The sequence below is a fragment of the Aspergillus piperis genome (genome assembly GCF_003184755.1).
Source record: "Aspergillus piperis CBS 112811 unplaced genomic scaffold BO85scaffold_17, whole genome shotgun sequence".
Lineage (NCBI taxonomy): Eukaryota > Fungi > Ascomycota > Eurotiomycetes > Eurotiales > Aspergillaceae > Aspergillus > Aspergillus piperis.
In genome coordinates, this window is record NW_020291607.1 from 400,330 (window position 1) to 414,576 (window position 14,247).

Below are 14,247 nucleotides of genomic sequence, written 5' to 3' on the forward strand. Positions count from 1 at the left end.
CTGAACCCGTGCCCGCCGATAAGGCTTATCGGCACGGGGTTTTCTTATCTGTCTGCAATCCCCGCAATCGCTTTTCGCTGTCATCTCGGCGTCCCCTCTTTCTCCTTTTTTTTCCCTTTATATCTTTTGGTAGCGCTATACAATGGCTTCCTCAGTGGACACGCCGATCCCCTTGTGGCTGGACTGTGATCCAGGTAGGTACTTCTTTTCCATCCAAGTGTAGCTACGCTAACAAGCACTCAGGCCACGATGTGAGTATAATCTATGAGTCAGAGAAAATCAAGTATACAAGGTTAACCACTCAGGAGTTTTGGCCCATATATAGGATGCTTTCGCCATTCTCCTTGCTGCACACCATCCCTCGCTGAAGCTTCTCGGTATTACCACCATTCACGGCAATGCCTCCTTGGAGAATACCACTATCAATGCCACTCGGGTCTTGGAGGCCATCGGCCGGCCAGAGATCCCCGTGTACCCCGGAAGCAAGAAGCCCTTCTGCAGACCCGCTCTCCATGCGCCCAATATCCACGGTAAGCATTGCGCATGAATGTGCTTCCACTAAAGCAGAAGCCCGTGAGAATAACCTTTGAGAAATATAGGTGACTCTGGTCTGGACGGTACCGACCTCCTGCCCAAGGCCTCGACGGCCCCGATCACAGACAAGAACCCCATTCTAGCCATGCGGGATGCCCTCATGGCGCACCCCAAGGGTACACCATGGGTTGTTGCAACCGGCACATTGACCAATGTTGCCCTATTGTTCGCGACTTTCCCCGAGGTTGCGGAGCACATTGCCGGTCTGACCATCATGGGTGGAGGTGTTGGTGAAGGATTCACCGACGCTCCCATGAGCAGACTTGAGGGACAAGAAAACAGAATTGGCAATGTAACGCCCCTTGCTGAGTTCAACATCTACGTATGTCCCCTATACTACTACCTCCCAAAGTCACCTTCTCTTAAGAGACCGACCTCCTGTATCTAACATTACTAACACCATATAAAACCAGTGTGACCCCGAAGCCTCCCAAGCCATCTTCAGCGACCCAGTCGTTGCATCCAAGACCACTTTGATTACTCTCGACCTCACCCACCAAGTCCTTGCCGACCAGAGCGTCCGGAACCTCGTCCGCCACGGCGTGGACGATGCCTCCGTCGAGCCCACCACCCTGCGTCAGATGCTATACGAGCTCCTGATCTTCTTCGCCAATACTTACGAAACCGTCTTCGGTCTTTCCACCGGTCCTCCCCTGCATGACCCCCTTGCTGTGGCGGTCATCCTGTCAAACTTGAACCCTGCCTACGCGAAGAGCCACCCCGACCAGGTTCTGAAGTTCGACGACCGCGGCGGAGAGCGCTTCTCCGTCAATGTCATCACAGACGGACTCCATGGAACTGACATTGCGCTGGTGGGCTCGCTGGGTCGGTCTGTGGTTGAGGCGAACCCTAACGCGGTTTGCATTCCCCGTGGTGTGGATCTGGATGCGTTCTGGCATATGATCAATGACTGCATCAAGCGGGCGGATAAGTGCAATGCGGCAAGGAAGGCCTAATGTTGTTTCTGCGGCATGTGTTATGCAGGACTTTTCTCCCTTTGGAGGCGATATTTGATATTAGAATATTGAGAATTGCTTCTCAATGAATAGTACATAGATATATTAGATAAAAGAAATACTGCATAGCCCGGTTCATCATGCTTTCGTATAGGTCAACACTATCTATTCACGCTATGCTAGATACACTAAACAACTTTCAAAGAAGCTACCACTCGCGGATGCCCCCATCAGGTCCAAAGAATTCCTTAGGTGCCCATGGTTCGGAGTTTACCGCCAACTGCCTGACCAGCTCCTCATTCACGTCAATTCCCAACCCCGGCGCTGTCAGAGCATCCACATATCCATCCTTGACGGAGAATACGCTAGGATCCTTGACGTAGCTAGTAATATCATATTCGCCTGCTTCCGTATTATAGTGCATCCCCAGACTCATTTCCTGAATGACAAAGTTGGGAGTCGCCAAGTCCACCTGCATACACGCCGCCAAAGCGATGGATCCCAGAGGACAATGTGGGGCAATTGCAACATCATACGTTTCAGCCATGGAAGCTATGCGTCGTAGCTCGGAGATGCCTCCGCAGTGAGCGATATCGGGCTGGAGGATGTCCACACTCGCGTCTTCTAGGAAGCGTTTCACGTCCCAGCGGCTGTAGAGGCGTTCACCGAGGGCGATGGGGCAAGACACTTGATCCGATAGCTGCTTGATGGCTTCGGGATGTTCAGAGAGGAGCGGCTCCTCCAGGAAAAGAGGGCGGTGCGGTTCCAGGGCTTTGGCGAGCTGTTTGGCCATTGGTTTGTGGAGGCGGCCGTGGAAGTCGAGGGCTGCGTCTAAGCCGAGTGCTTTGACGGTTTTCAGCCGTTCGACGGAGGAGTCCAACGCACGAGGGGAATCGAGCCAGTTGATGTCCTCGGTAGCATTCATCTTGATGGCTTTGAAGCCTTGCGCGAGACGAGCTTTCCCGGCTGCTTCGACATCGGAGGGCCGATCTCCTCCGATCCATGCGTAGACGGACAGTTTGTTCCGGACTTTGCCTCCGAGGAGCTGGTAGATGGGGACGCCAAGGCGACGGCCCTTCAGATCCCAGAGTGCGATGTCAATTCCTGAAATGGCGGACATGAAGACCGGGCCTCCGCGGTAGAAACCCAGACGCCAGGCCATTTGCCATATGTGTTCGATTTCACTGGTCACTCGAGATTAGTTGGATGCCTTGCCCAGCAGGGAGGGTGGATATGTACTCGGCTTCGTAACCCTGGAACCGCTTGCAGAGAGCATTCAATGTGCCTTCAACGGCCTCGGTATGGCCTTCTAGAGTACTCTCACCCCAACCGCATTGGCCATCTTCATCGACGATCTTGACGAAGAGCCAACGGGGAGGGACGCGGAAGTACTCGATGGACTTGATCTTGACCATGCTGGCGAGTGACTATATTTGCTGATTGAGAATGAGTCGATCTCCTGGTGGGCTGGCAGATACACAATATAGACGACGCAATGAGACAACAAGTGATATTTATGATGGTGAAGAGCAATCGGAGTTGCTCCGTCTACCAGGCCGAATTACCGACATGGCTCCATCACGGAGAGGATGAATAGATGGGTTCTCGCAATGGTGGAACTTGGCGACACGGCATCCGATCGACCAAGACCAGACCATGCAGGATGCCCAGGAATGAGAGGAGATTGGCTTTGGCATGAAACGCACCGTTAAAGCCATAGTGGACTCGGCTTATAGACGGACGCTGTCATCCTGCATTAGTTCACATAATTCCGGGGTGCGTGAGGTATTCAAGAGTGGAGTTCGATGAGAATCCCTTGCATGTTTCGCTAAGATGGATGAGACGGCTGTGCAGGTCTTCCCCTTTGATTGGAAAATAAAGTGCGTAGCGTGATGATTGTTGTACGTAGATATCTAAATGGTCTAGTGGAGTATAACTATGGGGCACATCCGGGGTTCTGTCCAGGCACAGAACCCAGCGTCGGAGGATGGAGGGGGTGAGCCCCGTTGTGTATGAGGAATGTTTAAGATGTCAAAGACAACTATGCAGCGATGGAGATAAATTCAGCAGGTACAAGGAAGGCATAAAGTCTCCCGGAAGAGATTGTAAGGGAAACTAAAGGAAGGAAGTTCAAACGAGAAGTCGGCGAGGGGTGCCCGATTAGGCAATCCAGTGACTCGGCGGCTTTTGGATTTGCTTTGGAATCGAACTTCCTGCAAGTCAAAAACCTCATCTTCTTCCTCACATTCTGTTGCTTCGGCATCGCCGCTCGTCTTTTTGCACCCTTCCAACGGTCGGGAATTTATGTTTCACTCGCTCCGGCTCCTCGATTTGAGCTACTACTTGTTGGGGATTTTCCTTTCTCCTTGAACCGCCTCCTGGTGGATGCGATCTCCCATCATCCATCTTCCTCCCTGGCGGACTGCCTCTCCGCCGCCACTCGATCTACACCTGTTGCTTTCACTCAGATCATGCCCCCCGTCAACTCGCCATCGGTAAGTTGTCACTACTCGCTCTGGCCCTCCATCCATGTCGATTGTTCCTGCGTATCCCCGTACCTCGGGACGGTCGCCACTTTGACTCTGCGCAGACCGTGGGATTGAGGTACCAAGCCGATGTTGTGACGTGCCTTGCCTTCTCGGTTGATGCCATCGACATTTTCCACTCTAACCTTCTCTCCTTTTTATCACAGGATCCCCCCGCTCAGTCGTCTTCCGCTTCTTCGTTTCGGCCTTTGACCGCGCTCTCCTTGCCTGTTCCCTCGCTCCCCGCAGCCGTGTCCGATGACGCTCATGATGATAACGTGAGCTTTCTCCGATCTCGTGTGCGCTCCCCACCAGACTCGACTTCTTCACTCAGTCGCCAGCGCCGACGTCGACAGCAAATCGCGTCTGATTTCGATCTAGAGCCCATGGAGCTGGATGATCCGTCCCACTTGCGCATCGAAATCAACCGCCGCATCCCCATCGTGCGCCGTCAACGCGACGCCTCCGGCAACCCCAACTTGACCAATCTCCCCAACTACGAAGGTCAGATGTCGAATTCCCGCTCAGTATACGGCTGGGCTCCGGCCTCCGATGACGATGATGATGATGTAGGCTACGAGCCGCTTCACGACAGTAACACCATCTCATGGTTCGGCCGATTCTCCGATCGCTACGCGGCTGCTCGTCGCCACGCGCGCCGGGATGCCGCTGGTCGAAGTCCCCCAACACTGCCAGACGAACCGTCTGACGGCAGTTCCAATCGCCAAAGCGACCCGGCTCTTTCGACAGCAGAGGCTTTCTTACAGTCGGTGCGACGCCAACAGCGGGGTTCGCGAACACGCGCGCGGGCGCTTCACGACTATTTATTAGAGCGGGAACGGGCTTCCCAGGATTCGGATGAGAGTCGAGAGCGACCAGGCCCTTCATCAGCCTCACGAGCATATCGCTTCCTTCCCAGCGCCCGGGGCGAGTCGCAACGATATCTGACGCACAACGACCTACGCGCTCGGATAAGCGCTCATCGACAGTTACACATGGACAACCCTCCGAACCCACGGTTAAAGGAGACCATTCTATATCTGGATCGCCTGCGGTATTCAACCTCATTTGAGGAAAGTCTCACTTCAGCGGCCGCAGGGGGTTTTGTACATACTGATTTCCTCAACGGGAACGAGGATGATTTTATCCTCGATATCAGTTCGATAGCGCCGCCGCCGGAAAGTTCATGGCTTCGTCCGGGTATGGTCTTTTCAGGGTCGCAGCGGGCTGCCAGCAGTGCGAGCTCGCTTTTCGCACAACGAGGGCTCAGCCCATCGGCATCCCAGGACCCAATGATTGTCAATGGGAGTGACAACAGTCGCATTAGTGTATATACCACAACAGGACGACGTTACCTGGCCAATAATATTTACCACCTCGGAGGTGGTAAGGACGAGAACTGGCCAGTCAAGGTCACCATACATAGCATCAACCCGGAAGATATGACGCTGTCGGGTACTATGGAGGCATACAACATACCGGACAAAACGACCCCGGCGCATGATGCACATATCGTCACATATCTGGAGGGAGAGATTATCGATTTTAACAAACATACGCTCGAAACAAAGAACTTCAAAGCAGATGCGGAGATTGACAGTACATATTGGCGGGAGTTGCAGCCATTCAAGAATCTGAGCGATGAGGAAATGACGCGGAAACTCGTGAGCCGGAAGTGGATAACTGAGCAGTTATCCAAGCAGTGGATACTGATGAGATGGAAGGGTGAGTTCGATTGACAGAGGCTGTAAGGCCATACTAATAAGGCTCTACAGAACGCTGTTTCATCACGCCCACCGACTCCCGACAAGGGCTGACGATCTCGGGATTCTACTATATCTCACTAAACCGGCAGACTGGACATATCGAAGGGTTATATTACGACCCGGGCAGCTCGCCATACCAACAGCTGTCACTGAAACCAGAGTCGAAGAAAATGGTGCGTCCCTCGTACGGGTTCCGCTAACCTTTTTTAAAAAACAGCACGGTACAGCTGTCTGTCACATATGTCATATGTAAACTGCTAATCTTGGGGCCCTGCTTATATTATGGCGTTGAACGGGACAATGTTTGCATAGCCGGGTGTTCTTATACCAGTATCAGCATTCATGTCAAATTGTGCAAATATTACCCAATTACCTTACACCAATCTACACATTGTGCATCTACATCCGGAAAGAACAAAAAGTAGAGTACCATGATTCGTCGATTGTCTGATCCACGCTATCACAAAGTGAAACACCCAAATCGTAGCTGATACAACAATAGGATGGAAGAGTATAAGTAATGAGACGCGGCAGCAGCAGCGACGAACAAACCCACTCCAGAGAATCCGTAGCCCGTAAAACCAAATTCACAAACCCCGTGGTTCCCCCAAGTTTATCCATCACCACCACCACACACATATAAGGACATCCCACACCTATAACCGCCCCGCGGACCCTACACCACCGACCGAACCACACCACTCAAGGGGGTAAAAAAAAAAAAAGTGTGGAAACCCCTACTACCACTCCTCAGACTTTCATATCGAGGCGAGCAATTTACTGCTCAGTCTGGAAGTAGTTAAGGAGGACAGAGCGCTCCTGAGACTCCTCACCCCAGTCCTTAACGACGACGCAAGAGCAGTTGACGACCTTGCGGGCGTTACCCTCACGGTCGAGCTGGCCTGAACACAACCACCCACGTTAGCAATCCATCCACACCCCCGGGAGAAGTCCAAAATGATAATAAAAAGGGGTATACATACAAAGACCAACCCACTCGCCAAGCATCTTTCCATCAGGGACCTTGATAAGGGGGATCTTGTGCTCGGAGCAAAGAGCCACAACAAGCTTCTTGTAGGCCTCCTCCTCGCAGCCCTCGTTCAGGACACACATGTGAGCCTGACGACGGTCCAGGGCCTTAGCGGCCTCGCGCAGACCACGGGCAAGTCCGTCGTGGATGAGAGAGATACGGAGAACTCCCTTCAGGGCATCCAAGACGGACATCTGGCCACCGGCGCCAGCGTCGGCCGAAACCTCGACCTCATCGGCGGCGACAACGGGGTTGGATTGGGTCTCTTCTCCGTCCGACTATAAACATATATCAAGACATTTGGTTAGTTGATTCATTGATCGTGGTGGTGTGTTGTTGGGAAGGTAGCTGGTAGCAGAGAGGGGAGGCGCACCATTTTGATGATTGTGTTGTATGACGAGATGTCGGATTATCCTCAAAGAGTCGAGGTAGTTTGTTCTTGTATAGACTAGTAGGTGGTGGTGCTCGGCCTGTGGTGCGCGCAATTTTGGGCTACTTTCTCGCTAAATGTGTGCCCTACGCATTAGTCATGGTCACGTGAGTTGCGATAAGGTTAAGGTTGTTGGTATGTCACGTGATCTGTATGTATACTTTGCGATACTGCGGTTACTCATATACTACTCATATGCAGAGAACATCGCTACGACTATCGCTACGAACTCCAAGACTGATTATCCAACGTCTCACATCAGGTATCATAGTCATACATCAAGAATTTCACCTGTACAGGCTAGCGTCAAGCTAAAAGAACGCTGAAGCACAAACAATTAGACGTATGTACTAGGCCGGCTGTGTCCATAGCCGTTAGTCAACCCATTTCCTCCCAAAAGCCCGGGCGCCTCCTCGATCGGCGTCCCAGATATATGTCCATTAGCCTGCGGCAGCTCCAGCACGGGCTGCGGCTTGGGTTCCTGATCAATGTGCATCTTCAGAAACTGTATGTCCAACCCATGAAGGTGCGGTATGTGGGGAACGAGATCCATGAAATCAGACAGCTAGATACGTCAGCGCGTGCTCAAGCAATTGGTTCGTCAGGATCAACATACCTTAACCCAAAATACATGTTCCATATCGAAGTATTTGGGTCGTGCTTCGCAGTCTTTTTGCATGATCTGTTCGAAGGACGAGCTAAGAAACTCCGTCTCTTCCGCTTGAACCAGCATCCTTCGTGTGACACGCCACAAGTTCATGCGTTGCGTAGGTGTCGCATTGCGCTTCTCCCATGTGGCATATTGAGATAACTGAAGATCGTTCGTCGCCAGCAATGGTGCGACGAGGTAATTCGGAACCCATTTTTCCTCGGCCACCGTCGGCCCGCAGGATGGATCAAGCTGCTTCGTTTCAGCAGTCACCACTGGCATGAATTTCTTGAGCCATGCATGACTCTTCGCCAGTGGATCATTCGAGCCCACGAGATTTGCTGCAGCTCTGAGCCGACTGGGGAGGGCGTCTCGCCGGCGTTGTTCCTGCTCTTCCTGCTCCCTGCGCAGTTTAGCAAGGCGCTGCCTTTCTTGTTCGAGGCGCCTCTGGCGCTCGTCCTCGGCTTGCTTAATCCGCCGTTGCTCCGCCTCGATCCGCTTGCGCTCTTCCTCTGCAGCCTTCTCCTGGGCAATACGAGCCTCGCGCGCTACCCGCTCTTCCTCTTCTACTCGAGCCTTCTCGGCTTCGGCCGCTAAGCGTTCTTCTTCTGCCTGTCGCTCTGCGGCAGCTTTTTCGGCTTCTTTTTGCCGACGCGCTTCGGCTTCAGCTTGGGCTTGAGCTTCGGCTTCAGCCTTGGCTTTGGCTTCCGCCTTAGCCTTGACTTCAGCCTTAGCTTGAGCTTCGGCTTTGGCTTTAGCTTCAGCTTCCGCGGTGCTTGTTGAGTCCTCCATAGGAATATCTTCTAACCCTTGAGTCTCAACCTTCTCTTGCTCCTCCTTCACGGGGTTCTTCTCTGCTGTCCTAGACGGAACGTCAGGTTCTCTCGATCGTTCCCGTTTAGGCTCTATGGCATGGGTGTCATCCTTATAACGAGCAGGAGTCTTGAGATCTTCCGAGGTTGGATGGCTCTTCTTCACACCCCCATTGGTAATGTTAGGTGTGCCGTCCTCCGACAGCACACGTCGTTTCTTCTTCTGGGTATCACGCGGGTGCCGTTCGGCATCGGTATCACGGGATCGCGGTCGATCGGGACTAGCACTGCTGCGTCCGCGTTTCAAATGCGGCGCTCCAGATTTGGAAGTAGCGGATTCAGAAGGATCAGGGCGTGTCTTGGTATTCTCGTCTCTCCCCGAGATGGACTCTGACGGAGGTAAACTAGGGACTCTCCGATCACGGTCTGGGGGTCGTCCAGCAATTAAGCGTCTCCTCTTGGGCGCTTCATCGCCACGACTAGATTCGCCTTCCCTTGCAGAAGATCCCTTGAACCGAGCCGGTTCCGAACGCGACGCATCCTGGTCGCCTGCTCCAACATGGGCAACCTTCGGACGAGGTGCACTGGATTTTTCCTTTCCATGAGCCATAGCCTCTCTCCGGCGCTCCTTCGAAAGTGCATCTTTAGACGAGTCCCGACGGCCAGGGCTCGCCATTGCTTTCCTAGGCCGACCTCCCGGGGACGGTGATTCTCTGCGGCCGGTTCGCTTGCCTTCCTTCTCCCTTTCACGCACTCGTCGCGGAGATGAGAATTCGGCTTTACGTTGCTTCTTTGTCCGGATATAGTCGTCGTATGCATCACGCAGAAGATCGTATTCTTCCTCCCAATTATCAGCCCTACGCTCCCGAGACAATTCGAAGTAGGTACGGTCCTTGTGGAGACGGCGAGTCGGATTGAAACTTGGTTGAGCAAGGAGCAGTTTGATCACGGGAAGGTTGCCTCGGCCAATCGCTGCCAACATAGGGGTGTTGTATCCCGGCTTTTGAGAGCCGCCCGGTACAGGATCTGGATCCGGATCTGCATCGCCCATGCCAAGTAGAAGGGACAACACTTCATCGTGACCACCTTTGGCTGCGGCGATCATAGACTCAGGATCCGCCCTTTGCCCGACATTAAGAATGTTGGCAACTCCAGCGATATCGCCCTTGGCAGCGAATGCTTGTAGATTCTCTGGTGTAGCCTTGGTCCACAGTAGATCATTCCGAGTAGCCTCGCTCCTGACACTCTTCCTTTTGCTCGTGATACCAGCATAAGGCGGACTTCGTTGTCCACTGACCGGTGGCGATTCACGTGGACTATTGATCGCAACCCGACGGGAGGACGTTTCCCTATTCCCAGATCCTGTTTGCTCTTCTGAGCGACGACTCGGGCGTGGGTTCGCCTTTGCTTCCTCGATCACGCGCCGTATCTCGTCGTAGTCCTCCGAGTCTGAAGGAATCAGATCGCTGGGCTCGTCGCCTTCGGCATTGACTGCGCGGGGATTTGCACCGGCCTGAAGCAAGAGCTTGACAACATCAAGATGCCCGTTCTCAACGGCATCTATCAGCGGCGTGTCCCTGTCAATGTTCCTGGTCTCGACCTCACAGCCAGCCTCTAGCAAGAACTTGACAATGGACGCACAACCTTCCAGGGCAGCAATCTGTAGTGGTGTATTTCCCGCATTATCAGCAACATTGAGATCCTCCGGTCGTTCGGCATGTCGAGCCATGGCTACCTCCAACTCCTGGGCGGCACAGGCACGTGCAAGTCGCGTCCGGCCATTTTGATCTCGCTGTTTCTTGTGCCCCATAGGCCGTGCGGGAGACGCCGAAGCACCATCCACAGACGCAACCTTCCGTACATAGGCACTGGGCAAGGGAGACCCGCTGGTAGATGAGGAGACGGACTGTCTGTCTTCGGAACTCTGCCTGGGCACCCCAGAGATGAGCGGGGTGGGTGCCTTCCTCTTTCGTTGTAGATCGCTGCTGAGCTGAGGGCCGGATGCTGTCCGCTTATGAGAACGAACTGGTGAGACAGATCGATCGTTCGGTGTTGGGCGAGGGAGAGAAATCCCATTCAAATCTCGTCGCTCCCGGTCGCGGGGGGCTGCCGAGTGATGTTGACGTGCATTTCGACGAGCATCCGCCTCCCCGTCGACACTCTCGCTGAAGCTGCGCTTCCTTGACGTTCTGGGGGCGGATGTGATCGGATGGGACGATTCGACTCGACTGGGTACCGTCTGGGGTTCCTCGGTCTTCTCGATCTTAACTATGGGGGCAGGTGGCGAGCCGGCCCTCCGCTGAGGGCTGGCCGGGCGCACCGGACGGTCGCGTTCACTGGGCACATCATCATCATCGTCCGCCGATTTCCGCTTTCTCACTTGCAAATCATTAGGAGGAAGATCGCTCTCTGCGGCATCAGCATGGTCATTTGCATCATCACGTCGTTTCGGTTCATGTTTGATGAACTTCCGTCTCTTCTCAGGCGACAGAGATTCGCGGCCCGATTGAATTATGGTTTCTGCCTCCGAGTCAGCCTTGGGGCTCGGTGGCCCATCGCCGTCCCCGACAGCAGGATCTACCTCTTTAGCGGGAGCATCCACTTCCTGAGCAACCGGGGGAGTGGTCCTCTTGGAAGGTGGATGACCCAAGGTAGACTGGTGGTTCACCTTGACAGCAAAAGCGCTTTGTCCGGCATCCAGGGAAGCTGGCAGGGAGGAGACAGCCTCAACATCACTCATAGCGGTAGCACTCGATTTCTGGGGGTTCTGCTCGTCATTTTCGGGGGCCGTGGCGGACTTGAAGACCCGTGGTCAGATACACCAGCAGTTGCGCGCGGAAGCTGGTGCTCGACCACGCTGAACGTAAATAAGAAGTGACAGCTTATTTCCTTTCACTGGACGAAAAGAAAGGTTGGGGTGGTAGAGAGCGAGAGCGAAAAGGGTGAACAGCCGGTTCGATTGGAGAGTGGCGAGAGGGGCCAGAAAAAGGTGTCGACGTTGGTGGTGAGATCAAGAGAGAGGGTAGCGACAGGATAGCAAGTAGTAGGGAATTCGGTCGGGAGGTGTAAGAGGAGTCGAAATAGTAATTAATCGGACAAGATGAAGGAGAAGGAGGGGGAGGGAGGGGAGGAAGAAGAGGGGAAGAAAATAAGAGTTAAGAAACTAAGCGGATGGTTTGGATGGGAAAAGTTGGAAGGGGGGAAGAAGAAGTAAGTCGAGAGGACAGAAATAGTGGAAGAAAGAAAAGATGAAAGAAGATGGGAGGAGTTGAAACGGCCGACGGGCACTGGGATGGGCGAAATTACCAGGTAATGGCGGTCCCGTAGTGGAAGTTGGTAGGAGGACCAGGGCGGTAGGAGTAGTTCGCCGTCCGTGAAGTTAGTTGGGTCTTAGTGGATGGTTAGTGAAGATTTCTGGAGGATCCGGAGGGCGAACTAGCAACAAAAAAGGGTAAAAGGAAAATAGGAATGCAAAATAATCAGAAGTTGTTATGGAAATAATTGTGACTAAAAAGAAAGAGAAACTGGAGAAATAAGAATACGAATAAGAAAATTAATATGATCGTAAATGACAACAACAGCAGCAGCAGTAGCAGCGACAGTTAGACAACAACAATAACAACAGTCAAGACCAAATAATCATAATAATGATGATAACAGGTAATAATAGTAGTGCTCCCGTAGTTACTGGACTAATCACGCATTGGGGTGGAAACGACGACCCCGAGGGATGAATGATGATTGCTAGGAGTCATCCGCCGCCGCCGCAGCCAGCAGCAGCAACAGCCAAAGCAAGCAGCAAGCAGAAGAAATCAATCAATCGTTAGTTCATCGTTCGAGTCGTCGTGGTCATAGTGGTCATAGTTAGTATTCGTCCCGGGAAACTTACCACCGGGGGCCTTGCCATTTGGCCACCAGCGGAGCAAATGCCTTTCGCTAGTTGGTTAGTCATAGATAGTCCCCCAGTCTGACCAAGTACGGTACAGAAATTCAGGGTATTGAAATTCATTTCGTTGAAATTGAGGGGTGGGCTGCTGTTGCTGTTGCTGTTGCTGCTGCTGCCGCTGCTTCTTGCTGCTACTGTGGCCTGTGGAAAGTGTGGATTAAATTGAATAAATTCGATAAATAGATAGCTGGGGATGTGACAATTCGTGACCCGCCAAGTAAAGTACTTACGTTTATTCGAACCCCATGAAACGGCAAATGATGGGCAGTCAGGGAAGCAGTAAGAGGGTAGGTCAGTGTTGATTATTACCACACTGGCCGTTTCCGCAGGCTGAATACGGACGCAGACGGGATGTATCTACCCTATAACCAGGTACTAGTTGCAACTATGACACCTTGGAAAAGATGGAATGGATGGAGACCAGTTCAGCTACTGCTGACCAGACTGACTTACCTTCCTTGATCCTTACGTACAGCGGGGGGCAACGCCAGTCACTATCCATCCAATCCCACCTCCGACGGACAAGTCCAGCTGCAGCCGTGATTGAAGCGACCCGACCGACCGGGGGAAAGCCTGCTCTTTGCCTGCTGGCCTTGTTGGCCTTGCTGGCCGGTTCTGCCTGAGGGTCGAATGCGTCGACTCGCGCGACCCAGATCCAGAAACTCAAATGATTAGTACACAGTTTTTAGTTAGTTAGTATCCTGCGAGAAGGCCCAAAAGCGGGCGGGGATGGGCGGTCAAGACCAGTGACTCTGTCGAGGAACGATGTGGCGGAAAAAACATCTAACTGATTTTCCCTATTCTTCTTTTTTTTCTTCTTTCTCTCTCGGTTTTCCTCTCCTTCGCCGGAGCTGACTGCATAGCGCCCACTGTTTTTTCCTTTTCATTTTTACTTTTTTTGGTCGGACTCACTCTTGCGTCTGAAACTCGGGCTCTGGAACGGAGGAGACGGAGGGAGGAGGGGGGACCACAGAATCGAAGGAAAAGGAAAGTGACGGGACGGGGGAGCCAGTCAAATGGCAGTCAGTGCCAGTTTAGTGGCAGATTAGCAGATGGGCAGTCCCCTCCCAATTCTCGTCGCCATTGGGTCATTTCCCTTGGAAGCTGCGTAGGCTATCAGGCTAGGCATCAGCTCGTCCCCTGGTTTGACCAATTATTGATGGCCGAGCGACCCGGTTCTTGCTGTTTTCAGCCTAGAAGGGTTCTGCAAAAAAAAAAAGAGCGCGACCCACTGGGCAACAGCAGATCTCCTCCCATCCTCGGCTGAGACCAGTCATCGCAAAGGTTGCTTCCAGCTTATCGCCCCGCTTTGCCCCCCCTTCCTCTTTGCTGCTGCTGCTGTTGTTGCTGTTGCTGTTATGTTAGTTTAGTAGTGTAGCTTGTTGTGGTGGTAATTAATGATGGTGGGCGGCCTTTTTGGTTGGCGTTGCATGGGTGACTTTTTACTACCTCAACCCCCGTCCATGGATCGTCCGAGTCCTTTGGGACAAAAAGGGGGGTCATGTTGTGGTGAAGGAGTGAAAGAGTCAAGTTGTCCGG

At 53.0% G+C, this 14,247-nt stretch overlaps 4 protein-coding genes across 4 annotated transcripts; 2 read left to right on the plus strand and 2 right to left on the minus strand.

Annotated features, from left to right (window-relative positions):
• Nucleotides 1-52: 52 nt before the first annotated feature.
• On the plus strand, nucleotides 53-1,687 carry BO85DRAFT_426437 (uridine-cytidine N-ribohydrolase). The gene is made up of 5 exons (XM_025658114.1): nucleotides 53-194; nucleotides 244-251; nucleotides 326-530; nucleotides 600-916; nucleotides 1,008-1,687. Exons 1-5 carry the CDS (start codon nucleotides 143-145, stop codon nucleotides 1,548-1,550), a joined length of 1,125 nt encoding a protein of 374 aa, XP_025512908.1. The 5' UTR covers nucleotides 53-142; the 3' UTR covers nucleotides 1,551-1,687.
• On the minus strand, nucleotides 1,655-3,278 carry BO85DRAFT_89079 (mandelate racemase/muconate lactonizing enzyme family protein). Its single transcript, XM_025665762.1, has 2 exons — nucleotides 2,790-3,278; nucleotides 1,655-2,734 (listed from the first exon to the last, which is right to left on the minus strand). Exons 1-2 carry the CDS (start codon nucleotides 2,963-2,965, stop codon nucleotides 1,759-1,761), a joined length of 1,152 nt encoding a protein of 383 aa, XP_025512909.1. The 5' UTR covers nucleotides 2,966-3,278; the 3' UTR covers nucleotides 1,655-1,758.
• A 743-nt stretch (nucleotides 3,279-4,021) lies between these two features.
• On the plus strand, nucleotides 4,022-6,041 carry BO85DRAFT_461682 (GID4/VID24 family protein; the record flags this gene model as incomplete). The annotated part of the gene is made up of 3 exons (XM_025661802.1): nucleotides 4,022-4,045; nucleotides 4,258-5,800; nucleotides 5,851-6,041. 3 exons carry the CDS (start codon nucleotides 4,022-4,024, stop codon nucleotides 6,039-6,041), a joined length of 1,758 nt encoding a protein of 585 aa, XP_025512910.1.
• Nucleotides 6,042-6,618: 577 nt separating this feature from the next.
• Nucleotides 6,619-11,502, minus strand: BO85DRAFT_440897 (putative histone deacetylase complex subunit (Hos4); the record flags this gene model as incomplete). The annotated part of the gene is made up of 5 exons (XM_025658789.1): nucleotides 6,619-6,743; nucleotides 6,825-7,149; nucleotides 7,579-7,592; nucleotides 7,653-7,866; nucleotides 7,918-11,502. The coding sequence occupies 5 exons, from the start codon at nucleotides 11,500-11,502 to the stop codon at nucleotides 6,619-6,621; spliced, it is 4,263 nt and encodes a 1,420-aa protein (XP_025512911.1).
• Between the last annotated feature and the right edge of the window lie 2,745 nt (nucleotides 11,503-14,247).

Bases quoted from the DNA above. Each gene is read 5' to 3' on its own strand.
- BO85DRAFT_426437 (XM_025658114.1), top strand. From the start codon at position 143: ATGGCTTCCTCAGTGGACACGCCGATCCCCTTGTGGCTGGACTGTGAT. The intron at 531-599 runs GTAAGCATTGCG...TGAGAAATATAG, and splicing joins CCATGCGCCCAATATCCACG to GTGACTCTGGTCTGGACGGT. The intron at 917-1,007 runs GTATGTCCCCTA...ATATAAAACCAG, and splicing joins TTGCTGAGTTCAACATCTAC to TGTGACCCCGAAGCCTCCCA.
- BO85DRAFT_89079 (XM_025665762.1), bottom strand. From the start codon at position 2,965: ATGGTCAAGATCAAGTCCATCGAGTACTTCCGCGTCCCTCCCCGTTGG. The intron at 2,735-2,789 runs GTACATATCCAC...TCGAGTGACCAG, and splicing joins TTCCAGGGTTACGAAGCCGA to TGAAATCGAACACATATGGC.